This window comes from Amblyomma mixtum, chromosome 9 (assembly GCF_055824585.1).
Source record: "Amblyomma mixtum isolate Tamu chromosome 9, ASM5582458v1, whole genome shotgun sequence".
NCBI classification, from domain to species: domain Eukaryota; kingdom Metazoa; phylum Arthropoda; class Arachnida; order Ixodida; family Ixodidae; genus Amblyomma; species Amblyomma mixtum.
The window spans coordinates 124,893,065-124,919,348 of NC_143020.1; the positions used below are offsets into that span (position 1 = coordinate 124,893,065).

Consider the following 26,284-nt stretch of genomic DNA (forward strand, 5'->3'; position numbering starts at 1 on the left):
TGTCACTAATCCGGTGGTTCTGACCGGAGCAAAATTGTCTCTTGCGTGTTGTTGTTCGTAACCTCTGTAAACGTCCGCACCTGGCCTAGCGCGAGCGCTCCGTCCAGCGGCACTTCTTCTTCTTCTTCTTTATCTTCTTCTTCTTCTACTTCTTTATCTTCTTCTTTATCTTCTTCTTTATCTTCTTCTTCTTCTGCTTCTTTATCTTCTTCTTCTTCTGCTTCTTTATCTTCTTCTTTATCTTCTTCTTCTTTATAATGGCACATACCCACATCCTCTCATCGTCATCTTCTACACTATAGCCAAACAGGCGAGTTGGTGGTTGAAGGCAAAGAGCGCAACGACGCAGACAGAGTATAAGAAAACACAGGACAAGCGCTGACTCACAACTGAAATTTATTCAAGGAAAGCAGTACATTTTATAGAAAAAGTGGCCACCTTATCAGCTAGTACGAGACTGCCAATCTTGTTTTCCTTCATTGCCTTACTGTGATATCCTCTACAAACACCCGTCCCGATTAACACATGAGATTATGGAAGCATATCACATGAAGAAAAAAACAAGGTTATGCGTCAGTAAGCCATCTATTTCATTATATGACAGTGAGGTTGCATACCTTGATGCCACGTAGAAACATGGGTTTTGTCTGCGTACGAGCTGATAAGTTAGTGACTGCGACATTGCAACTAGCGTGGAAAGCACAAGGACAGAGACAAAAGGAACCGACGGGACAGCACGCTAGTCCCTGATAAGTCGGATAAGTCCCGGATAAGTCGCAGCTGATAAGTCGGCCACTGTTTCTATAAAATGTACTGCTTTCCTTGAATAAATTTCAGCTGTGAGTCAGCGCTTGTCCTGTGTTTTCTTCTACTCTGTCTGCGTCGTTGCGCTGTTTGCCTTCAATCAAGTAATCTTCTACTTCGCAAAAACCCGCGCTTCCGTTCTGATTCGAATGTAGTAAACATTTTTCGATGAGAAATACCAAGGGAACATTGATCGCTTCGACGGCGGTGGGTGCATTACAGAGCCTTTATGCACTTATTCAATCAGATCATAAATTTGAACCATGCGCCTGGTTTGAACCATGCAATTCTGGGTCCTTTTCTTTAAACTTTTGCTTGCCTGTGTTCCAAAATTCAAAGATATGAAACTGAATTACTTATTTCGCTTCAAAATGCACCATTCCTCGAAATTTGCATTTTCGAACACTGACTGAAGTTTTTGGAATATATTGCGACATCAATATTTATAAATTATGCCTTCCATTATTTCAGCCGAACGAAAATACTTTAAAGCATGTCAAAGCGTGGGTCCATGTGGATCTCTCTATTGAGGAAAAAAAAAGCTGAAACCACCCAAACAGGCAAAAGTAAAAAAAAAATACTCTTTGATTTCTTCAAAGACAAATAAACAAACGAAAGTCTTTATGTCTTTCACTTGCAGTGAGATTTCTGCGGATGTTCTTTTTTGTAAAAATTGGCATTTGGCAGTCAGAATTAAAACAAAACGACTACTGTTACGACCCATCTTGAGACCCGAGATGAAACAAAGGGAGATTCAACGTAGCGGCAATTTTGACGGGTCGTTTGACTTCAACTTGACCCCACGATGACCTCACAGAAAAGGGTGACTTTCTGGGAAGTGGCCAATGAGGCTCTTCCCACACTCGGCTCGGCGAAAACGACCTCCCCTTCAAGAAGCAACCGACGACAGGAGAAGAAAGGGTGTCCCTCGTCTTGAAAAAAAAAAAACCCGGAACGAATCAGAGGAAGCCTGCGCAGCTGCGGCTGTGACGTCAACACGACACAATGCTATAGGAATGCGGACTGCGGACTTAGGAATGCGGACTCGCCAGTTCCCACGTGCGGGCTCTAAGCAGGTGTCTTAGTTGGCAGTGACGTGTGGTGCCGATCTTTTTGTGCCACGATGAGTTACCGCCTAGTGAGGAGGCTCAACAGGTCTTCGATGGTGGTGCTGGTGCCGATCTTTTGTGTCGCGATGGAATGTCGCCTGGTGCAGGGGCGGAGTCTTGGGCTATATAACCTGCGACCAAAGTGGGCACGAACGCTCTGAACCTTCGGTAATAGGTTCATCCAGTGTGGCTCTGGACCTTCGGTAATAGGTTCATCCAGTGGCTCTGAGCCTTGAGTATCAGGCTCATCCAGACGCTCGACGCTTTGAACTCTTAAATTTTGATTCCTTGTTCTTCCTTTGTAAATTTTTGTAAATAAGTGTCTAAGTTTCTTGCCATTAAAACTGCTTGTTTTTGTAATCTCCAACTGCGAAGATTCAGACGTTCCTCATCCCAGCCACGCTACCTCGAGACGCAACAACTGGTGAACAGCGGTGGGATCCGAAGCCTTGGGATTCGAGGCCTGGAAGTCCCGACATCTGTGGAACAACGACTGGTGATCTGAAGCAACAAGCGGCAACAACGGTCGGCCAGCGAGAGTGCAGCTATCTCGGGTCATGATCACGTGTGTGGGTGAGTGCTTGGCTTTTCCTCTGATGTGGACCAGCTTCTAAAAAGAGGGTTAAATTTTAGAACTGGTAGAGACCTGTGCTTAAATCCTAGAGGTTTGGTATTTTTGGCATAGTGGTTTTGGAAATAGCCCAGACTCCGAGCTATCATGGACCTGCAGAAGCTGCAGAAGCCGGACCTGTTGCAGTTGTGTGAGGAATTGGGGATTGAGACAAGGGGTTTGGCACGAAAACCCATGATAATTCAGGCCATTACTGATTTGGGGGCAGATGATGAGGAGCTCATTGAAGAGTGGAGTCTCATCGAACAAAAAAAGGAAGAGCAGCTCAGACAGCGAAAAGAGCAGGAAAAAGAGCAGCTCAGACAGCAGGAAGAGCGAGAAAGAGAGGAAAAGTGGCGTCAGCGCGAACGTGAGAGAGAAGCAAAACTACTGAAGCTAAGGACTGAGCTCAGTAAGTTAGAAATGGAGTTGAGCAAGAGGTCGGGCGGTTGTCCCCAGCAAGTGGTACCTCTTCTCAACAAGGAGGCAGGCGAGAGGTGTGAAACTATTCCGCAGAAAAGCCTCCATGTGGATAAAAAACAAGAAAGGCGAAAGCTTCGCGAGGAAAACGAAAGGTGTGACGCGCTTACTGTTAAGCCTGAGACAGATAGCGCGTTGGCAGATAAGACTGAGGTCCCGCGCCAGAAAGAATGCAGTGAGGTTCGGTGTGCACGCGATGACAGAACCAGACAAGGGACAACGCTGGTGCAGCTGGCGAGCACTGGCGGTCAGAAAGTTGAGGCTGTACTAAGCGACACAAAGAGTGAACGGGAATCGCCCGACGGCAGCCGTGAAGCGCCAGGGAAGAGCGCAACGTTCGCGGAAAAGTGCCGTACAGACGAGATTGTTTCTGTTGCCCTGAATGAGGAGGATGCTGCTCCGATAGGGAGACAGCCGGAAAATGAGCTTGGGTGCTCAGACGAAACCACAGGAGTAGACGATTCAACAGTTGAGCCGCCGCCTGGCACTGTGAGTAGTAAACCGCAAGTAGCGTCGCGGCGGAGGAAAAACCGCGAACGCGACAAGCGAATGAGGATTGCTAGGGCAGGTGTTAATGCTGATGCGAGGGCCGGCAAATTAACTCTGGACAGCACCGCGAGAACTGTTGAGGGAAAGGGTAAACCAACAGTGTCATTTTCCCGAAGGCGGCTGGGCCCGAGGAAAGCCAAGGTCACTGCCCTTGCAGGCCGAAAGCACCATTGTCCATTGAAGAAACATCGCGAACGCGACAAGCAATTGAGAAGTGCCAGTGCAGGTGTTGATGCTGATGCAAAGGCCGGCAGATCAACAAGGGACGGCACCACGAAAGCTAGTGTGCGAAAGGGAAAATCAGTGTAATTTTCCCGCAGGCGGATAGGCCCGATGAAAGCCCAGGTGACTGCCCTTGCGGGCCAAAAGAGGGACAGACGGCGTGGTCGTTGGACACGAGACGCATGCTTTGCGTTACGAAGAATAGGGCTCGACAGCCACACAAAGGGTCGCCGCAGAGAGCGCGTGAGTCGGAGGGAGTCGCGGCAAGCAGGGACAAGGAAATGGAGGAGGCACCCTTTCCGCAGTAGGTCGAGCGGAGGCGGAACCAATCAACTTCGCAGTTTTCTTGAAGCACCTGCTTGTAGACCGGCCATCCGACCACGACCTCGCAGGGCGCGGCTAAAGAATGTCCAATTCGGGGAATAAGTGTTTGCCTCTTTTTTTTTTTTGTGCATTGACTTACTGAAAAAAATTCGACAGGGGTGAAGGCAAACGAGTTCCCATTTTTAGTGGTAAAGCTGAGTGGTGTTAGTGGACTACAGGATATTCACTCAGTTATGCAGCTTTTGGAGCTGTTTACTTTTTTTTTAAGTATATGCCGGAAGGGACGCGGACTTTTTAGCTGTCCGGAATGCTCTTTATGAACCAAAATTGCTACTATAGGTTTTTTTTCGTGCGGTTTTGAAAATGAGGGTGTACAGTAGCAGGTTCGGTTTTCCTCAGCTTGCGTGGGTCCTGGGAGTTTTCAGTGTGAGCTATTCACAATGGCTATACTAACCGGATTATAGCACCCTCTTTTGGAACTGGTTTGCTCGGAGGGAAGTTGAGTGCTTGCTTGCGCATGTGGTTGAGGTTTCAGAGACGCCTCAAAGAATTTGGCCGGCGTAATAGAAGACCACGTTGCGAGCGGCAGAGGGCTTCTGGCATACTTCTGGCATGCTTCTGCAAGTCGTCTCTTCGTGCAGCAGCGATGACTGCTACTCGCCGAGACTCGTCTGGCGGGGGAGGTAGCTGTTACGACCCATCTTGAGACCCGAGATGAAACAAAGGGAGATTCAACGTAGCGGCAATTTTGACGGGTCGTTTGACTTCAACTTGACCCCACGATGACCTCACAGAAAAGGGTGACTTTCTGGGAAGTGGCCAATGAGGCTCTTCCCACACTCGGCTCGGCGAAAACGACCTCCCCTTCAAGAAGCAACCGACGACAGGAGAAGAAAGGGTGTCCCTCGTCTTGAAAAAAAAAAACCCGGAACGAATCAGAGGAAGCCTGCGCAGCTGCGGCTGTGACGTCAACACGACACAATGCTATAGGAATGCGGACTGCGGACTTAGGAATGCGGACTCGCCAGTTCCCACGTGCGGGCTCTAAGCAGGTGTCTTAGTTGGCAGTGACGTGTGGTGCCGATCTTTTTGTGCCACGATGAGTTACCGCCTAGTGAGGAGGCTCAACAGGTCTTCGATGGTGGTGCTGGTGCCGATCTTTTGTGTCGCGATGGAATGTCGCCTGGTGCAGGGGCGGAGTCTTGGGCTATATAACCTGCGACCAAAGTGGGCACGAACGCTCTGAACCTTCGGTAATAGGTTCATCCAGTGTGGCTCTGGACCTTCGGTAATAGGTTCATCCAGTGGCTCTGAGCCTTGAGTATCAGGCTCATCCAGACGCTCGACGCTTTGAACTCTTAAATTTTGATTCCTTGTTCTTCCTTTGTAAATTTTTGTAAATAAGTGTCTAAGTTTCTTGCCATTAAAACTGCTTGTTTTTGTAATCTCCAACTGCGAAGATTCAGACGTTCCTCATCCCAGCCACGCTACCTCGAGACGCAACACTACGTAGACTTGCGTAAATGCCCTCCCATTCTGTCTCACGTTGAACTATCTGGGACAAATAATTTTGAAATTGGACATTTCTGAGAAACTTTTATAGAAATATTGAAGGCAATGATCCATCCTTCCCATATGTAGCATAATCTGTCTTTTAAAGTGTTTCCATCGATCGCATCGAACACATAAGACTGTCATAGAAAACCAGTGGGGAAAGTTTTTGACATAGCAAAAAAAGAATAGAAAAAAAAAGTAACACTGCTGTCAGGTGATCTTTACGGATATATTGACTTTTACTTTAAAATCTTCCAATACATGAAAAAATTCCGCTCATAAACGGTTTCCTCCTCAAAAATGCTTTGCTGGGTATAATCGAACGTGTGGCATAGATTTGTGGATTTTATCCGGCAGCGTGTTCATAGGGAGGAGTGGCGTTTACATGAACCCGGCAGGACCGGGTTGAGTCGAGTTGTCGGGTTGAAAACCGGCTACTGGGTTCATGTTCCAACGTAAAGCGGTTCGATTACTTATGGCCTCCAGAAGCTACATCAGCGCAGGTGACCTAATGAAGCAGCTTGTCATACCTGCCAGTTGTTACAAACTTCTGCAGTATCAAGCTATACTTTCTTTTCTACGTAAAGTAGCAGAAAGCTACAATAGCTTCTATAATCAATGCAGACTTTAGCGCAGCCTACATGGACATACGCAGAGGAACAGCGAACGCTACAAAATAGCGTCCTTCGTATTGCGCATGCGCCAAAGGTTATTTCAATCGACCCTTCACGTGAGTAGGCATTACGTTCGCTACCTTTTTAATTTATCGTGCTGTGGTCAACATGGCTGAGCTCCATGGATCAATAGTTATACAAAAGTTTTCCTATTGAAGAAATAATCCCTCAGGAAATTGTGACCCTTATGGAATGCACTCTGAAGGGGCGCACAGTTGGAAAGAAGAAACTTATGAAATGTTGCAAAAAAAAAAAAAAACTGAGCATAATGGTGGAAAGACAGCTTTAAGGTGCGGCTACTGTACAACGCTATTTAAAATTGCAGACGCTGAATCGGCTCGAACCCGATAGGCAGGGCGTCTGTAGTTCTTTTCGAAGCAGCAGCCAATGCAGTTCAATCGCCTCCCATCAATCACGGTGATGGGACCCGATGCAGACGTCCTTCACAGGCTCAAGCACCCCGCCAACGCAGCGGCAGCTAGGCGCCGACCGTTTCGCGACAAAATAGCAGTGCGCGCAGAGAATTTTTTTTTCTCCGCCATTGGTCCTTCGGCGGCTACCGAGAGTGTGTGACGTCACAGCGCAGGCCGATTTCATTGGTTGGAGGCTATTGGCCAACCTTGAGACGAGAGCGGTAGGGGCTGGCATCGATCAGTGAGCTTCGTTCTCCAAAAGGCGAAACGACGGAGAGCGGCGAGTGGGGAGAGTGTAAAGAAGCGAGATAGGAGGCACAAGAAAGAGGTGATGAAGCAAGGAGCAAGAAACAGAAAAAAAATAAAAAAAGGAAAAGATGTGCAGGCAAGTGAAAACCTGGGTTAGAGATTTATCAGCCGCAGAAACCAAGCTGCGAAACGCGACTTTTGTGCCGAGGGGAGACAAAAGCAGCAAACAAGGAAAGGTTGAAGGAACGAACGTATGATTGCTTCGACCTGTACCGCCGTATTGTTATCACATAACGAAAGTGTATTGCAGAAGGAAAAATAAAAGAGAGGGGGGCGGGGGAGGGAAGTAACGACGACAAAAAAGAAAGAAAGAATGAATCAATGTCCAAAAGCAATAAAAAAAAGGCAAATCAGAGGCACAAGAATGTCTGGAGCCAGCCCTCAAGCGGCCGTAGTGCGAACAGTGCAATAGTAAAGCCGTGCTGAAAGAAAGGATGAAATAGTAGAAACAAAGAATCTTGAACGAAAGACAGGGAGAAAAAGAACCCGCATGAGAGTAAGAATTAAAAAAAAAGTAGGAAAGAAGCAGCTGCTCGAAACCGCCAACATAGCAGCACAGTCAAACAGAGAGCCGCTAGCCAGGCAACCAGCCAGACTGCCCGCCTGAGGCTAATTCTCTCATCCAACCGCTTATAGCGGTTTCTCCACGTCGCGTGCCGCGCTCGTGCGGCGCGGTTCCAGTTGGGCGGCTGGGCGGTGGAGGGGCCGGCGGCCGGGGTGGGAGGGGGAGCTCTGACGTCACGAAGCCCCGCCTTCTGTTTTCGCCTTTCCCTAAACGGGACCCTCGGCGCACGTTGGAGCGTGCGGCGGCTATCAGACGGTGCCCTGCACACCTCGCAGCGCGGATGGCGAGCGTACTGCCCAGCCCGCCGTCGAGCGACGGCGTGACGTCGGTGGCCTTTTTCGGCCGTGCCGCATGGACTACCACCACCACTCTGCCTGGACTGTGCCGGAGGTGAGTGCGAGACGTGGCGACAAGTGTCTGTGACGTCATAGGGACGATTTCATCACTTGTTGGGTAATGTCAGTCGTGTGAAGCTGGCATTTTCGGGGCATCATCGATCACGTACCAAAACCTGGACAATGGCAGTCAGTGTCTCACGGCTCAGGGTGCCGCTTATCTCAGTACGGCGGCCGACCGTCTAAGCTGTCCGTACAGTAACTTCGCCGATGAAATCACCTCTACTATTTGGCTGCTTTAGTAATGTTGCAGAAGCCCGAGTAACTGCTTTTTCGTGATTAACACCCAAGGGGTAATTGTATTCCGCAATTGGTTTTACTGGGATGTACCTGTTAATTGAGCTTGCCACGTAGGTTAATTTCATGTGATTTTGAGAAAAGATTGACCTCTTGTTAACTGAGTTTCGTCGGAGATAAGCAAGATGCGAGAGGGGCGCGAAAGATAATGCAAAAACGTGCGAGGCTGTGGGCGCATTTTGGTTTACGAGCAGTTCGACTCCAGGCGCTGTATGCTTCTGTTTTGGAATGCACGTGATACCAGAAGACCATTTATTTGGGCAGGAATTATAGCAGTATTGAAAGACAGCACGCTCGGTAGCTTTTTCTTCCTCGTTCTTAAAGAGCGTTTGTGACTGATGGCAAAGTTCAGTAATTCATTCTGTGCGTAGCTCTACGACGCACGCAACGTCATGAATCGGAATTCGTGAAGTTTAGTTGCAAGCTAGCCTTGTTCCGAAGTCGTGCGAGCAAAGTGCAAGTTTTTGGTAACGCCTTCGTGAGCAAGCCAGACAACTGACGGTTTTGAAGAGTAACATATTCCTAGCAGCAGCAGTATTTTTAATATTGTGTTTATTGTGCCGAGACGCGCTAAGCCGCGCTGAGTGTACGGGCTTTCAAATATGCAAACGAAAGAACCCATATTTTTCTCGTGTTCCTCAGGGTTTTTCGATAGTGTGGAACCTTCAGCATGCTAAAAACAAGCATTATTTGCTCTTGATCTGTATTTGATGGAAGCTAAGATGACAGTACCCCACGAACGAGTATACAGAGCACGTTCATCTTCCAATGTGCACTATGAATATATATCGGAAATTGGAGATAAGTCTTCTTTACGGATAACTGTCACTTAAGAGGGCGGAGCAGGTGTTCCAAGCACTCAGAACGTTTTTCTTAATCTTCAAGTGGCGGCGTGTGGCACTAGCGAAAAAGAGGCACCTGTTTACAAATATTTGTTTGTTGAGTAGCCCTTACCTTTCATATCTTAATAGAAATTGCTACAGCAATATGTGCAGACACCGGATTTGGCATATCTTCTGTAGCACGTGCTGGGAAAGATAAAGATTGCATGCCAAAGTTTCAAATAATCCTGTAAGCAAGTATAAGCCAACAACACATCTGCTTTCGAACTAAAATTATCGCATGTTATTGTGAAATCAGCAGATGTATGCACGTCGAACACTTCGTATCGCTTCGCGAATGCCCTTGCTTTCATGGTGCACCGTACTCGGCACAGTCAAATGGTCGCGTAATTAGTACCATGTGGTGATTGTAAAACGGCGGCCGCGAAAACCCGTCAAACCAAAAGAAGCCAGTATTTAGTATTCACGCAGTTCTTTGGCTTATGATATATTTTGATGATTATGTGACACAAAACCCAAAGTAACTATTTACCATTCGTTCTTTCGAGGTGGTGTATAGAGTAGAATGCCAGCGATTTTGAAAAGTGAGCTAAATTCTCTGCTTTTTCATTAAAGGTATTTCTCTTTCGAGTGCATTTTACTGAAACTTGAGTGGGAGATAAGTGTACGGGAGCAGTAGCCTCAGAGGGAATTTGGATTGCTTCCACTCACGGTCGGTTCATGCTCAAGACGGCTATTCATTTGATGATTTTATAACTAACTGATCTCACGAACCTCCTGACAAGCACGTCAATGTGCAGTGAAGGCTAAGGAGGTCGACCACTTCCTGCAGCGTCCCACGCCTATAGGTATAGCCCCGCCATTTGCGTTCCTTCGGAATTATAACTCAGCAGCAGGCTGACACAAACATGGCGCGTAGAGCTGGGAAACCATGTGCTGTTTCTGTACTACTCATCCAGTCTGCTTTTCACCGTTTAAAGAACCCGAAACCGTGTTCGCAAGCAGCTTGTCGCAAGACAGTGTAAAGTGTCCATCTCGTACTTCGACGCTTTCAAGCCTGTCTATATTATTTGCGTACTACGTGTATCGTTGCAAAAGCATGCGTTTCTTTTAAGCGGTTCATTGTTCACACACAAAGCCGCTGCCTTCACAGCTTTAGAGTCTTGAGAAATGATTAGCGTTACCGCGAAAAGGGCGAGCCTCATGCTTGGTCTTTCATTGAGGACTGCGAGGTTTCACCGCCGGAAGCCATTTAACAACGTCAGCTTCAAACGGCGCGTATTGTTAAGTGGGATTTGCGTTTTGATGACGGTGTGACTCATTTGCATGCCATTGTCAGCGCATATCTGCCTGTGTGTAAAGCCTGGCCCGCATGGAGCGTTTTTTACCCGCGAAATCGCGTCGCGCGCCCAACGCCCGCGCCGGCGTCGACGAATTCACTCCCGCATGTTCAGCAGCCGAGCGGCGCGCGCTACGGCCGCGTACGTTGACAAGATGGCTGCGCCCTGCTCGCCCACTTCGGAATGAATACATGTCACCGCTGTATTCTTCGACGCGATAGCTCGCTCAAAAGGTAGCGGTTCGCTTTTACTTCGCACAGCTCGCCCACGCGTAGAGGTATAAGCGATAACTAGCCCTTGTTTTTCAGATAATTTGGCGATTTTCAAGCTCCTAGGCCTAACTAAATACAGTGTGTTTACCTCGCAAGAACGACACCTGGTGAAGCAGTTGTCTAGCTTTTAGTCACTTGCTACATTTTCATCTATTTGCAGTTTTTCTTCTTGGAACGAAAAAAGGCTCGCAATGCACCCATCGTAGTTATCAGTAATTACGGATAAAAAATTTCTTCAACACAGCGTTGATGTGCTTGGCGTCTTTTCACTAGATGGCGCTACCGTTTACGCGGCGCGGCCAGCTAAAAGCGACTCCTCCGAAAGACAACACGCTCCTCGGCCGTTTCGGCCGAGAAACCCCAAGCCCAAGCCTCGGTACTATTGTGAACTAGAACTCGGTACCCTCGGAGCGCCAAATGCCCGTCTTTCCGGGAAGCACGACGCAGTTTTGGTGGTCAAACTACAGTGCCAGAGTACGGCCGCGCATCGAGCGGCCGTGGTCAGAGAGAGCTCACGAGCGCGTCTCTCTCGGCCGGCGTGGCCCCGTCCAGAGTCACGTGACGCCCGCTCCGGCTCTCATTGGCCCTCTGTCGCTGCCCTCTCCCGGCGTCGGCGCGGCGTCGACGTTTTTTTCTGTTTCGACAGAACCCGACGATTTGGCGAAAACGCCCTCTCCGGCGGCAAAAAAACGCTCCGGTGCCGTCGACGCCGACGAATCGCCCGGAAAAACGCTCCATGCGGGCCAGGCTTAAGAGGTACTCACTGAGGGCGCGCTACCGGACGACGCGAGCGGCTAGCGCGCCGTGTCTGGGGTCCTTTCCCTCAGACTCACGCAGTGTCAAGTACGCCGTGAGGTATGCCCGGCCTATATCGTAAGTGATCCGTAACGTCTTTCGTACGTTGTTAAATGCGTCCATCTTCATTGTGGAACGCTCTGTGTGCACGAAGTTTCGAGCAGAATTAATTTGTGCCGGGATATACCTGCGCTGCCTGTTCTGCGTTGCTATTAGGCGGCCACCCTAGTTTGTGCCGCAGTTCGGCATCAAAACAAGCCGGCAAGAACGTAAACGACGTCCAGATTTCATTACAGTCGCTGACTGCTACCCATACGGCACACGTCGTGGAAAAACAACGCCTAATTGCGCAAATTCCTAATCTGCTGACGCAGAAACTCACATTGCCACCGGTTGTGCCCCTGGAACTGCTGAAGCTTCATAGACGCTGTTTCAGCAGATAAGGGAAAGTGTCATATCTGCCTTGTTTTTGCGACAGAATGGCCAAGCAAATACTGTCATGCGCTCGTTGTTGTTGTTGTGACTGATAGAAGGATGAATAGGAAATTGCACGGGCCTGCCTACTGGCTCGAATCGAGCCACCACCGCTGCCACGTGCAGATAGGAGAGAGTTAAGAGATCAGAGGAAAGAGAAACGCGTCGCAGCAACAACTGCGTCCGCCGGAGCGGACGCTGCTCAAAAAACAGATAAGCGGCCGAAGCGAGGCAGCACGAACGGCAGACAGAATGTTTCGCAGTTTATTTATTTATTTATTTATTTATTTACATTTCTGCAGCGCCATGAAGTAATAATTGCAGGGGGGAATACATACATAAACAATCAATTGTACAGCATGGGCCAACTTTTTGTGCAGGATAGGAAAGAATGGATGGCAGAGGATGAAAAAGAGCTTCAACAGAGCATTCATATGAGTCAATTGGTCGGGAAAGGACAAGCGGAAAAGCATGAAAACAGCAGATGAACATGGTTGTACATCACAGTTCCGACAACAGTGCTCGGAACTTTTCTTCGGACTGGCATTCAACAATACTATGAGGCAGCTTATTCCATTCATTGATGGCGTGCGAAAAGAAAGAGTGTTTGAACACGTTAGTACGGCATTTTATTTCACGTATCTTCCAGTCGTGGTCGCGCCTTCCGGATACAAAATGAGGGAGCAGCAGATAAGTTTCGGGGTTAATAGTAGTTTTTTTTAAAAAATAAATACGGTAAAGGAATTCTAATTTTATTCGTAAACGGCGCTCCTCCAGAGAGGAGCGCCTCCTCTCTGCTTCATCTCCTGCTTAATACTGTTGCTTCGAAAATTAAAATAATATCTATTGGTAACAAACCGCGCCGCACGATTCTGAACCCGTTCCAGCATACCACAATAGGTTGCGACGCGAGTTCTGATTGTAGCAACATAGCGCTGCTTCGAAGGCGCATGATCTACTCTAGGTTCGGAGCATCACGGTACGTAGTAATTCCACTAGATTCAGCAGTAACACGCAACTTTCAGTCGATATAGATAACAAATTAGGTTAGCTAAACGAACACACACGTCAGAAATTACCCATCTCTCCAAAAACGGAGCTCCTGCACTCGGCGCCCTTAAGCACGGCCCTTGAGCTCTATACCGCTTGTGAAACACGCTGTCATAGATTGTGCGTCCTCCGCTGTCGCAAAACTTAAGCTGTGCGCGAGACAAACATCAGTGTATTGAACGCGCAGCAGCTGTCCTGTACTTCACCACACCGGTGCCTCCGCAGTCATGGAGCCTTGTCAGCATTTCTGCTCTTTTTTGTTTCGCTCAGCTCACGGCGTATACACTCAGTCACACGGTTTTACAGATCCGACAAAAATGATCTCTCATGGCACGCGAAAAATACTCATAGTTCACAGATCATGACGAGACGCAAAAGACACGATCACAAGGAGTTGTATGCTGTGGCGGCCGCGTACGTGACCACAAACACGGCGAATGCACCGCCGGCCGGATGACGTCTCCTGAGTACCTCCTACTGTTTCCTTCGCACGGAAAAATGAGCTCACTGGGGCTCCGCCGATTATTGAATTTTTGTGTTTTCTTGGTGGGATGGTATACAAAAAATGATTTCTTTTGTGAATACTGAGGAACTGAATAATGTGTGAGCTTTAGAACAGCTGTTTGTATTTAAATTGCAGCTTTTCCGGGTCTGTGATGCTTGGCAAGTGTGCATCAAAATTTTACATCAGGGTTTCTTGGGAGGCATCGATGCCTAAGCCCGCGAAGTTACATCTAAACTCGCTTCATGTCACCGCTGTCGGGATTACACCCGCTCGTATCGAGCGCTAGCGGCTGCCTAAAAGATGAGTCGAATGGACTTTTGCTCTGCAAGGGTGAAAAAAAAAATAAAAATTTGGTATTCTTTGCCTTTTGTCGTCTTTTTCAAGAATGGTTGTAAGTACTGATTGCAAGAGTAACATCTAGACATATGTAGCGAGTTGAAGAAATGCCACCCGAGAAAAAAAAAAAGAGTCCCTAATAACGTATGTTCTTGCCCTGCAAACTTCTTTTGAAGTAAGTACCTGAGCGTGTTTGACGTGAGGTGACGATTCGCGAACATATATCAACGAATTTATGACGCTTGTTTTGCCGCCCGTGGCGTATTTATTATCATTTCCTGTAATTTTATTTTCTTCACGTGAATGAACAGATGGAATATTCTGCTCTTACCCAACATTCGCAAAACAGCGATCCTGTCTGTGTGTACTTTGCCCGCGTGGACACTGATAATCGCGTGCCACCCAGAGTGCTGAAAGCAGCAACAAAACTTCATGGTGGGCATGCGGATACGAGCGTAGCTAGCTAAGTGCCGACGTGGGATTTGTGAAGATTGGCGGAGTACTATTATTATACAAGTACTTGTACTTGGAACAACATTTTTAAAACTTTTGCCGTCATTTTTTACGTGGGAGCGCGGCTTTGCTTCAGCTGCAGTCCTTACAAAAAAGGTTTTAGACAGTATGTCTATAGACGTCTGCCTATAAAGTCGATAGACTGTCAATAGGCAAATCCTAGAGAACAGTCTATAGACCTCCTCCATGTTTGCAAACAAGCGAGGTGGCGCTGCAGTCGCGATTGGGCTCGCGGTAGGCAAGAGGCCAGGGAGTGGCGTCGAGTTGAGGTGGTGCAGCGCCGGTTTTCAAGGCTTGTATGCGCGTTTTGAGTTTCTGAGAATCACAACAATGGTTGATGCTTTCAACTTAGTATTCCTCGAAGTACACGGGCTCGCGTTGGCCATGTACGACGTATTTCGACACGGTGTGTATTGTATTATGGCTAGAAAGCGCTGCAGTTGGTTTCTACCCCAGGCATTCAATAAAATGATAACTTTTTGACACTGAACTAGCAAGAATGATTTTACCTCGGGACAGTGCTGAGGGAAGCACTGGCGTTTTTTCGGCAGAGCCGACGTGCGCTCACCGTCTGTTGACACACGTGTCGCACAGTGCGAAAAGTGGGGACAGCGTCGATCGTGTCCCGATCTCATCTGTCTCGCGTAGCCGCTCTTTTTAGCCGTCAGATCAGGCACCACTAGGCTGACTTCTCCCCTTCTTAAGCTGGTCGATTTGGTGAAAAGTTTGGATGCCTGAAATTATATTTCTTCCAGCCCTGGGTCCTCTGTTTGGTTACTAAAAATTATAGCAAAATATTCAGTAGAAATTCATAAAATTACGGTTTTTAGATCTGTGGTCGTCAAAAATTATGAGGTAATGGCGTTTCTGATGGTCCTGGCACGTCGCGAATCCTGCGGGTTTCCGACGACGGAGCACCACAATGGTAGTATCACTACGCAGAAGAGGGATCAGAGGTTTCGTTGATTTCAGTTCGGCATTTCTTTAACCAAAGCGAAAGCGAAGAGGACATAAACGAGGGAAAAAACTTAAAGGTTTGTTTTGTGATCTACCACATTTTCTGATTGGCATCACTCACCCCTTCGTAAATTTGTAACGGATGGAAATAGAATGATTCTATTTGTCGCGAACGATTCCAGAGACATTGAGGAGTGCAATAAATCTCTCGACTTTTTTTTTTTGCTACACGAGCAGTAGTATGGTAGTCATTTTTGATAAGAAAGGTACTGCGAATCTAAAAAAAAGAAGTAATACCGCCATCATAGAGAATAGGGCGTTGGCAACGTGCTGGCATAAAAAATTTCCGCATTTTCTACTTAATTATTCAAGACCCGTGGTGACTTGACGAGGGTGTTAATTATAATTATCCAAGAACTTTACCAGGTGAAAATAAAACGCATTGCTGAAATTAGCAGAGCAATTTCATATTTGCACCAAATTTGGTTACATATCTCAAGCATCAATAAAGAAAACACTTTTCATTGCCTCATCCCTTGTCAATCTCGCTACGTGCCTCTGTTGGTAGCCCGCTTGCGGTTGCTTCTTTCCAAACAGCCTTCGCGATCATGTACTACTTCATGAAGAAGCTTATGATGCAATGAAAGTGCGCTGTTCGAAGCATGCCAACGCGACCGCGCAAGATTGTCACAACTTACCAGACTTTTCTACTACAATCAAATAATTATGTCGGTCATGTTAAGAAATATTTTGAAGTATATATTAAATGCCCTAAAATGCGTCATTACACGTTCGTATAACTTCTACACACGTTAAAACATGCTGTGCTATCACAAAATAACGCACTTCCCGGTGGAGAGTGACCCTGCCGGCGCCCGTGCACACCAGCTCAGGGTGATAAATACGTTCGCAGCTACATACATGCTTTTTTTTTTTCCTTGCGCAATTTTAAGCGTACTATGCGGTTGTTCAGGTGAATGAGCGCGGCAATTTCCGTGCTATGAAGTACGCTGCCTGGCAGCGCCGGTCTACACCGAGACTTCGCGCTTTTACTACCGCGGCTCATTTCCTAATGCGGCATTTATTTCCGAGAAACCTATTAAAGCTAATATAATTTTTCGTTTTATGATGCTACGTGGATCAAACAGCGACGCAGCTGGTCAGTACATGCTGCTTCTGCAGTGCGCAGCCACGATATGCAGCCGCCGGTAGCTGCAGCAGCTGCGGTAGGCACGGCCAGGCGGAACCTGTTTTGCCTACCACGCGAAAGTCGCTACTGACATCAGCGCCACCGCATCTCCGTGACGTCGCGGGGTGAAGGAGGTCTATAGGCAATACAAATTACATACAGTCTGCAGACAATCTATATAGATTTATGGCCATACACTTTTAGTAGACTTTTGTCTATAGACAGTCTATAGGCTTTGAATAGACATAAAGGTTTGGTTTGGTTTGGTTTATGGGGTTTAACGTCCCAAAGCGGCTAAGGCTATGAGAGACGCCGTAGTGAAGGGCTCCGGAAATTTCGACCACCTGGGGTTCTTAACGTGCACTGACATCGCACAGTACACGGGCCTCTAGAATTTCTCCTTCAAAGAAATTCTAGCCGCCGCGGCCGGGATCGAACCCGCGTCTTTTGGGTCAGCAGCCGAGCACCATAGCCGCTGAGCGACCGCGGCGGCGAATAGACATAAAGGAATATCTATAGGAAGTCAATAGAGTAAATAAGAAGTCTATAGCCTGTATATAGATCATTTTTGTAAGGGTGCTGAGCATGTTGACTCTAAAGGCTTCAAGAGGAACACCAGCTTCGTTCACAAGAACTGCAAGCCAACAGGCGAGACTAGGAGAATATCTTTGCTAGCTATTGCTACAGCACCAACAGGAGAAAATTACCGGGGGTACTTAAGGAATTGCCTGCGAGTATTGCGAAACCATTGCAGTTCTGTTTTTTTTGCAATTCTATTGCAATTCAGTTCTAAATATAGTTCAGTTCCATTTCTATCGTAATTAAGGTTATTACTGGTTCGCATTTCGTAATCTCCTGCCTTTGATGACATCACGCTGTTTTGACCAATCGGGAGTTTATTAACGGCGAGCCACTTTCTGGGTGACATCGCGTTTTCGTGTCGATAAGCCGCAGGTTATTCGATGTAGGGCTTAGTATATCGCAAACAATGCAGTACTCAGATGGGAACAAGAAGACGTAAACTAAGATTACCAGACAAATACAAATGGAGGGGACACATAAGCCCCGCCTTAAAGGTAGGACGCTATAGCGTAATGGGTTAATTCTCATATAAGCCGAAGGTCATTGTCCACTTTACATTTATATATCGCTGGTAACCCCCATACCTCTCCTGGTGCAGCGGTTAAGCGATTCGCCACTGCCCTGCGATGGCAGGTGCTCCCAGCGATGGGCCTTGTGTGGCCCAGGTTCCTTTGTTCCTGAGTAACCAATCATTAATTTAACGGTCACCTGCCACGGTGGGCAGTTTTCTCACAATCCGGCGGGCAGGTTGGGGTGGCACCGCAAGGTCACGTCACCAAGGTGCCCGAAGTACCTTCTGGGTTGTTCTCTGGGCATCACCTGCCAGAGACGTGCTCGTGATTTTTCGCTCGCAACGCCAACGCTGGATTTTCTGGAGAACGCACACATAATTGCGCTTTTGAAGAAGGCTTGGGACAACACGGGGACGACACAAACACTGGTGCGCAAACTGGCAACGGAAGTTTCTATTGCGATGTGCACACATATATAAGCTTCACATATCATAACAGAAATCCCCCCCCCTCCCCCCCTCTAACGCTATCCCGTTAAAAGCAACACGCCATCTTGGAGGAGTGTACAGAATTTTTATTGAAAAGATAATGGCATTTTTGTTTATCCCAGGCAGCTCTCAACTATGATTATAGATGGTGGTAGTTGGAAAGTTATGAGGAACGGAGAGACGTATAATTGACATCCACCCGAACGCAGCCATACGGCTACAAAGGCAAGCTATACAGCTTTCTCAGAAACTTCGCAGTTAAAGAAAAATTCGTCCTGGTCCGAGGTTCGAACCCGGGACCACCGCTTCACCGGAGCAGTCACTCTACCGATCGAGCTGACCGGGGCGGCAAGCTTATGGTAGAGGGAGAGCGAATTTATCAATAACTCGAAGTGGGAACAGTTGATGTAAAATGTTTAGAGGAATCCCCCAAGGTGGAGTATATTTGTGATAAGGGAGTAATAACTCATTGATATCTATCCGAGCGCAGCCGTATATCATATCCTATTCTGCTAGAAAGCGCTCAAAATGTGACGCCCCCCCCCCCCCTCCGTTACACAATACCCTATGGGCCTGTAAGGTGTTTGAAATAAAAAATAATGATGTAAGATAATTGATTCTAGAGGCCCGTGTACTGTGTGATGTCAGTGCACGTGAAAGAACCCCAGGTGGTCGAAATTTACGGAGCCCTTCACAACGGCGTCCCTCATAGCCTGAGTCGCTTTGGGACGTTAAACCCCAAGAAACCAAACCGTATTGGTTGGAAGTCTTCTGGGGGTTACTTTTTTTTGTTAGCGGTTTGTGACTTTGGGTGTATCCATCGCACTGAACCCCGGCGTCTTTCGCAGTATGGTGTGGGCCTGTTTTCATTAGAAAGGCGCTTCTCAACATCAAACCGCAAATCTTCTCTTCGCAGTAACCTTGGCTTTGGCTGTCGACCGTGCACTCCAGAGACGCCGGACGACTCGTCCAGCCGAGAGTCCGACGGCGGTTGCTCCCCGAGTCACTGTGTTGCCAAGGAAGACGGCTGCGCAGTGGATGCCTGCGCCACAGTGACGTCGTCCTCCTCGACAGACACGTCTCCCAAGTCAGGGTACAAGCACGTTCCCCACCGCGAGAAGCCTCCGCACCTTGTTGCAAGGAGGAACGCCCGCGAGAGGCGCAGGGTGCAGGCGGTGAACAACGCCTTCTGCAGGCTACGGAAGTGCGTGCCCGTGGAAAACAGAGCCAAGAGACTGTCGAAGGTACGCTGCTGGTACTTTATTGAAACCTGCGCTGCCGAGGCAGTCAGTGTGCTGGAAAAGGTACGCTGCTGGTACTTTATTGAAACCTGCGCTGCCGAGGCAGTCAGTGTGCTGGAAAAGGTACGCTGCTGGTACTTTATTGAAACCTGCGCTGCCGAGGCAGTCAGTGTGCTGGAAAAGGTACGCTGCTGGTACTTTATTGAAACCTGCGCTGGCGAGGCAGTCAGTGTGCTGGAAAAGGTACGCTGCTGGTACTTTATTGAAACCTGCGCTGCCTAGGCAGTCAGTGTGCTGGAAAAAGTTCTGAAAACTCAGCGGGCCAGTATATTTATTTTTTTATTTATTGATTGATACTGTCAGCCGTTTGGCCGTTACAGGGTGAAAACAGATGCATATGTAACTAAAGCCACACAGCCACAAGTATAACAGTACACAATTCGAAACAGTCAAATTGAAAACGACAATCGTCGCAACACAGCTGCCCCGCACTGCAGATACAGGCCTAAAGTACAAACGCTAGTGGGTAAATATTTTGTCTTACAACCATAAAATAGCAGTAGGGAAACAAAACGTATCAAAAGAAAAACAAAATTACAGGGATGTCTATTCAGGTAAGTCATGGTACAAGTAATTTTCAAATTTTGGGGAGATTGTCTATTTGCAGAAAGGCCTGAGGCAGGGAATTCCATTCTGTGATTGTTCTGGGGAAAAAGGAGTATTTAAAACAGTTAATACGGGCCATCATGGTTGTAACCTGGTAACTGCAGAATACAGCAGAATTGTGAGAATCTGGCGATTTGAACAAGTAAAATAATACTGAAGTATTGTTTACTACTGCACTACGAAATGAGAGCAGTTTCCGAATGCCTGAAAACCGGCTTAAAGTTTGGTTTATTGGTGTTTAACGTCCCGAAGCAACTCAGGCTATGAGGGACGCCGTAGTGAAGGACTCCTGGAAATTTCGACCACCTGGGGTTCTTTAACGTGCATTGACATCGCACAGTACACGGGCCTCTAGAATTTCGCCTTCATCGAAATTCAGCCGCCGCGGTCGGGATCGAACCCGCGTCTTTCGGGTCAGCAGCCGAGTGCCGTAACCACTGAGCCACCGCGGCGGGGCCCGGCTTGAGTGACCACATATACACTTCAGCAACGCTTAACGCGCACCATACTGCTCTCGGTTAAAGGGCTGGCTCATTCGCTCTGGAGTTTGACGCAGACAACATACGGTATATAGTCTTATTCATGCAATACCAAGTTTGGGTGATGTACTTTCCTGATTTTGATCAGAACTGATTACAAATCTGTGCCGTCTACAGCATGATGACCCCCCCCCCCCCCCAAAAAAAAAACAAAAAAAAAACGCCTTCCGCATTGTGCGCGTTTAGCGTTGCAACAGTCTATTTCAGGCACATTCTATAGTCATACAGCGAAACTAAAAATAATTCTCAGCACCAGCTCATGTTGCGTTATGCAAATTGGAACCTTTGGGTGGTTTTGGTGGTCGCATCTGGCTTTGCACTGAGGGCTCCCACAGTACTTATCAGCATCTCAGGCAGGTAGCTTTGCTTTTGAGAAATAATTTTGGAAATGTGTTTGATGTGAAGCTGCAAAATGGTGTATCCTTTAGCTAGAAGAAGCGAAAATTCTTAGCACCGTCATGAAAATGCAGGTCAATCACTGCTTAAAAGCTTATATTTGTGCAGCGCCTGTATTGTACGATATGCTCAGGTCACTACAGGTCAATTTCATCAATGTCCCATGTAATGAACGCGTCAAACGCATTAAATTGTACCCAATCCACAAGTGAGTGTCCAGAAGCTATACGGCCAAATAGAGTGAAGCGAAACTGGTGTAACAGTCATACATTTTATTGTATTTCTCACTATAAATGTTTTTCTTTCGCAAGCAAAGCAGGTGTTTTTAAGGCACGTTCAAGTGGTGTGTTCTAAACTAACTTCAAACGCCCCGTGTTCTTTACCGTGCATCGAAAGTTTCAGTACAGAGGTGTTTCGAATTTCCCCACTATCGAAATGCGGGCGTCGTCCTATACCGCGAATGGAATCAGACCCGCTAACTGTAGCCATAAGCACTAAGCCACTGCGGCAGGCGCAGAAGGATGGTTTTGATCAGTGGAAGCGGCAGAAAGCAAAACCCATAAAGGAAGCTGGAAGATAGTGTGTGTATTGTGGTGAATAGACAAGATTGTTAAATGCTAACCGAGTGCAAAAGGCAATGCGCACGTCGGTGAACTCTACAGCTGGCTGTCCGTGAAAAGGTTAGGCAACTTCTAGCCTTGTTAACAAAGGCTAGCGAGAGCCTAAAGATATCTGCGAGACTCGTTGCGCTAATCCAGAAAATAAGTCAATTTATATGGCCTGCTCATAGATGTCGCAAAAACTTTTCGCGTGGCTCTCGTCCTGATCAGCGGGGACCAATGAGCGCTCCAAAAAAGGGCCATCCAAATAGTCTACGACAAGCACGACAAGCAAGACACCATTACGCGTTGTATAAGAAAGCCTCTAGTATTACGCATGCTTCCGTTTTGCTTTGAGTATAGTGCACTGATTCTTTTCGAACACCCTTAAGTTCTGGAGCTCATTTCTTGGTCCCGTGAGGGAGGACGTTGAGCTGTGCTGCTGTTGTTGGTATCCTTGTGTGATAATTGTGCATTGCAACTGTGTTTAGTTGTGCTAAGGACACACTAGCTGCTTACATGAAGTGCAGGCGATGATCAAACATGTGCTTTTTTTTTTGTATTCCACCAGGTCAAGACTCTTCACAAAGCCATTGAGTACATCCAGGCACTACAAAAACTTGTAGAAGAGGCAGACAACGCCCTGACGCCGCCTTCTGCTTCCGAAGGCGTGTGTGCATCCGGCACCTTGTACCAGGAAACGTCAGCGCCTGTCTGTGACAAGGAAAACGATGCTAGTCAGCGGTGGATTACATTAGAAAACGTAAGCATACTTTGGCGTTTGGGGCTGGCTTTTGCCGAGAATTCGTTGAGGAATTTTTTCGTTCTTCCAGTCATATCCTGTCCAGTGATAGACGGACTAACATCTGCAGCTCCCTCAGGCACTCAAAAAGAATCAGCACAACTTGCGACCGTCGCATAATGCAGCATGTAACAGGGGCATGAATGTAAGCGCATGCGTATGTTTCGGACGATGAGACAGACTCTGGGGTAAAAAAAAAAGGGCGTGTCGTTTTTAATATTAAATCATGAACTGCCACAATGTAATGCAACCGCTCAGACACTAGCACGCAAAACTAAGGTGCAATTAGAGTTAAGATCTTTGATTGATTATTGAAGTTAAGGTGTACTTCTTATTATTAAGCTTCCTGAACAGGACGTGCCAACAACCAAGGTGGGCTTGCTGTCACAGCAGCTCTGGGCACTTATTCTTTCTCTTAATTTTGTCTCTCCCCTCAAATAGGATGTAAACTTGCGCGAGAACAAGGCAATAAAAATAAAAACGATCTGGAATGAGTCATAGGAAATGAGCACCTCTGCCCGTTAGTCTCAGCGAATTTAACGTAACTATAGCCGAAGTTGGTTTTCTTTGAAACATTTGCCGCTTAGACCGCAGTACTGATCTACAAACACTCTGTATGCGAAATTACGCGAACTTGTCAGTCCAGGGTTGCGCTGGGCCTCTGCGTGCAAAAGTCCTCTGATCAGTTCGCAAAGAAAGGAACTGACCTTTAAGTCCACTCTGCGCACTTGAGCAGTTCGTGGCAAGAAAAATTGTGCGTGCACCGACGAAGATATTAAAACATTTCAGAAAGATAAAACGCGTTTTGTAACGTCTTAATCTGATGCTTTGAAATTTTCACTGCAGTAATTTTTCTCATTGCGAATCGATGTCAGATGTTTCTAGCGTATTCGTACTTGCCTCGGCACTGAGATTAAATGACTGAGAAAAGTGGAAGGGTGCCACAGCGCTCATCTAAAGAAATACGGGATCTCGCGAAGCAAGCATGCATAATGTTGATACGGACTTATCGTTCTTGGTTTCTTCGTCCACAGGCATCCGTGTGTGCTGGGGAGAGCTATCCACCTGCTTACCTCGACTTTTACGAAGATTACGGCATCGCATTCGCCAGCTGACTTCCTGGAAAAGGCCTACAGTGAAAGCCCAGCCAGCCCGGTGGCACAACGATACCTCGGCGCACTCCGGTGCACAAAGTGATGCAGTGACAAGCACTTTGTGAAGTTTTCTATACTCAAGAGCTGTTAATTAAATAAGTGCGTATGTGTGTGTGTGTTCTAGCACGAAGTAGGAGTACATAAGTGACTGCATTGAAGAAGCACACTCAGATAAGGGCATTGTCAAGGGCATCGAACAGTATTAAGAATGGTTGTGCAAGTATCCCAGCCAGTGGCATTTTATTTTGTTGTTACCGTATTTTCCGGTGTATAAGACGCACCCTTGTATAAGACGCACGCGCCATATATGCAAGCTGTCATTGAAAAAGTTCGTATATAAGACGCACCCGTGTATAAGACGCACCCCAGTTTACTTGTTAGGCTAGTGAGACTTAAATAAACACGCTTGCGCGACTATCGCGAAATGCACCGTATCTGTGAGCAATTCTTAAGCAAAGCTAAGTGGTCGAAAAATGCAACCCTCACGTCATACCCGCCCACGTTTTAGCAAAAAAGAAAAGAAAAAACGGAAGAGCTCCCAATTTGTATATAGCAACATTCTATTTCTACTTGAAATATTTGAAGTCTTTATCTTCAGATGCGCTATCAAAAGGTTCACCCATTTCTGGAGGCAACTTGGCCGAAACACGCACTACGTACACGGAGCAAAGAAAGTTACAAAGGGCGACTAAAAAAAAAGAACACCGGCTTGTCTTGGCTTGTCTTGACAATGGCGAGAAGCGCGATTGTCGCCATCTTTTGGCGTTTGTCATTACTTTTGCTTGGGGCCTCCAAAACGGCCTTGTGTTTGTGATCCCGGAAGTCGTCATCCCCGCCGTTTCATGATAAAGATCACCTAAAATGTCACGCACGGCGCTCCCGGTATTGAAGTATTAACGGTGTTACAACCGCGTTATTGGTAGTGATATTTTTTCGGTGAAAAAAGCTTGAGCATGAACCTGAGTAATCGGTAAACTCGCAAAAAAAAAAGAGGAAAAATTCGCATATAAGACGCACCCTTGTATAGGACGCACCAGCAATATTTTTGAAAAAAAGCCGCGTCTTATACACCGGAAAATACGGTACAAAAAGAACTCGTAACGATGCTCTCTTTTCTGCATCGTTGCTTTTTACCTAAGTCATGCCTAAACCTCAGTATGAGACGACAAACGGTTGTATCTGTGAAGCATGACTATGCTGCCAGCCTTCAGGGATTGTATTTCGAGGAGGCGCTTTTTGCCACAAGTCCCACGTGTGTTCGGAGGTGGGATTCTCTCTTCTTTTATTTGTTTAATTCCTTGCTTTTATGTTCTGCAGACGCGATTGTTTATGGTTCTACTCAGAAATGTTCCTGTCGAAAAGGCATTACAGAGTTGTCCTAGTCCGTCAGTTTTTTTTTTTTTTCCTGTTCAGGTTCGCTTTATATCTGATTCATTTTTTTTGTGTTGTACATAGGCCTTTCTTTTTTTTTCTTCAGATAAGAACCGCAAGATCCAATAAAACGTTATACAAAAGCCTTTTGTCGGGATCATTGCTTGCGGTGAGTTGGGAAACAGGCTCTGTGGTCTTTAGCCGTGATCTCTACTGTGGTTCACGTCACACCCAGAGTGCAGTTTCCCTGTGGCGATTGATAGTTTTGCCTCTGCGTTTATACTAAAGGAAACCGTGAAATGAATGAGGTCTAGCTGGTACACTGTTCGAAACTAGTTCTTCATTATGAGTGCATTGCACTTAATATCACAATTTTAGATTTACTCCACGATTGCTTTCGACTAGTTAAAAAAGGAGAACCATTGATGTACTCCAGAATTCCACGGCAATATTCTGCGCCAATATTCTACGGCAGGAAACTTATGTATCCTGGCGCAGTAAATCAAGAAAGCAGATTTTTTGAATATCGGATCGTGGGCTTTTTATGCCCCCAGTTTTTTTTATAGAAGTGCATCCATGTAGAACGCTTTCTAGCAGTCTCCAGCCTTTTTTTTTTCTGTGACTTTGCGTGCACACTGCCGGACGCCGTCTCCCGTCGTACGACGATGAATCTGGATCCTCCTGCGCATCCGACCAGCCCGACGGCTACCTCCTCGAGCTCATCAAGGATGCGGTGCAGCCTTCCGAGTGGCCCCAGCAGCGAAGACACCATCGAGTACTTCAGCGAGCCCAGCTATGAAGACGGCTTTGAGGCTTACCTCGGCCGGAAGAGCCGTATTGTCATCGAGTGAGTCAACTGCAACACGTGACCACACACCATCCTCGTCCTTCGTGTGCAGCCAACCGACAACATGAGGTGGCTTAACGGGCAAGTTGTCTCTGTGGAGCTCGAGGACCTCGTGCCTAACGAAATCAAAGACGTTCGGTTGAATATGCGGTAGAACGTCGTTGCCGTCGACGTCCATCATGCGGCTGAACTGTAATCAATGCGGGCCATAACTCAACTCCGCGGTTTAGCAGTATGTACTGTGTACGTACGTGTAGCTCCTACAGCAGTTGCCTGGACCTCAGGCTGGTATCGCGGTCTCTGCACCGGCGTGTCCAATGGTACTGTAATCTGGAGTCCCATGGGAGTGAACCGCATGCCCACCTACCTCAAGATTCCAAGTCTTGGGGCGTTCGGCTAAACACGCGCATCGATTGGACGGCATTTAAAACACATATGGAAGAGGCGTGCAAAGAACCCCTTACTTGTTTGGAGGACATTATAGCAACAGCAATGAGGGCTGGTAGAGG

The 26,284-nt window shown here is 47.2% G+C and overlaps 1 protein-coding gene across 1 annotated transcript; it reads left to right on the plus strand.

Moving 5' to 3' along the window:
- Positions 1-7,793: 7,793 nt before the first annotated feature.
- On the plus strand, positions 7,794-24,554 carry LOC149331087 (uncharacterized). The gene is made up of 4 exons (XM_089560093.1): positions 7,794-8,003; positions 19,077-19,404; positions 22,173-22,364; positions 23,438-24,554. Exons 1-4 carry the CDS (start codon positions 7,894-7,896, stop codon positions 23,516-23,518), a joined length of 711 nt encoding a protein of 236 aa, XP_089416219.1. The 5' UTR covers positions 7,794-7,893; the 3' UTR covers positions 23,519-24,554.
- The last annotated feature ends 1,730 nt before the right edge of the window (positions 24,555-26,284 follow it).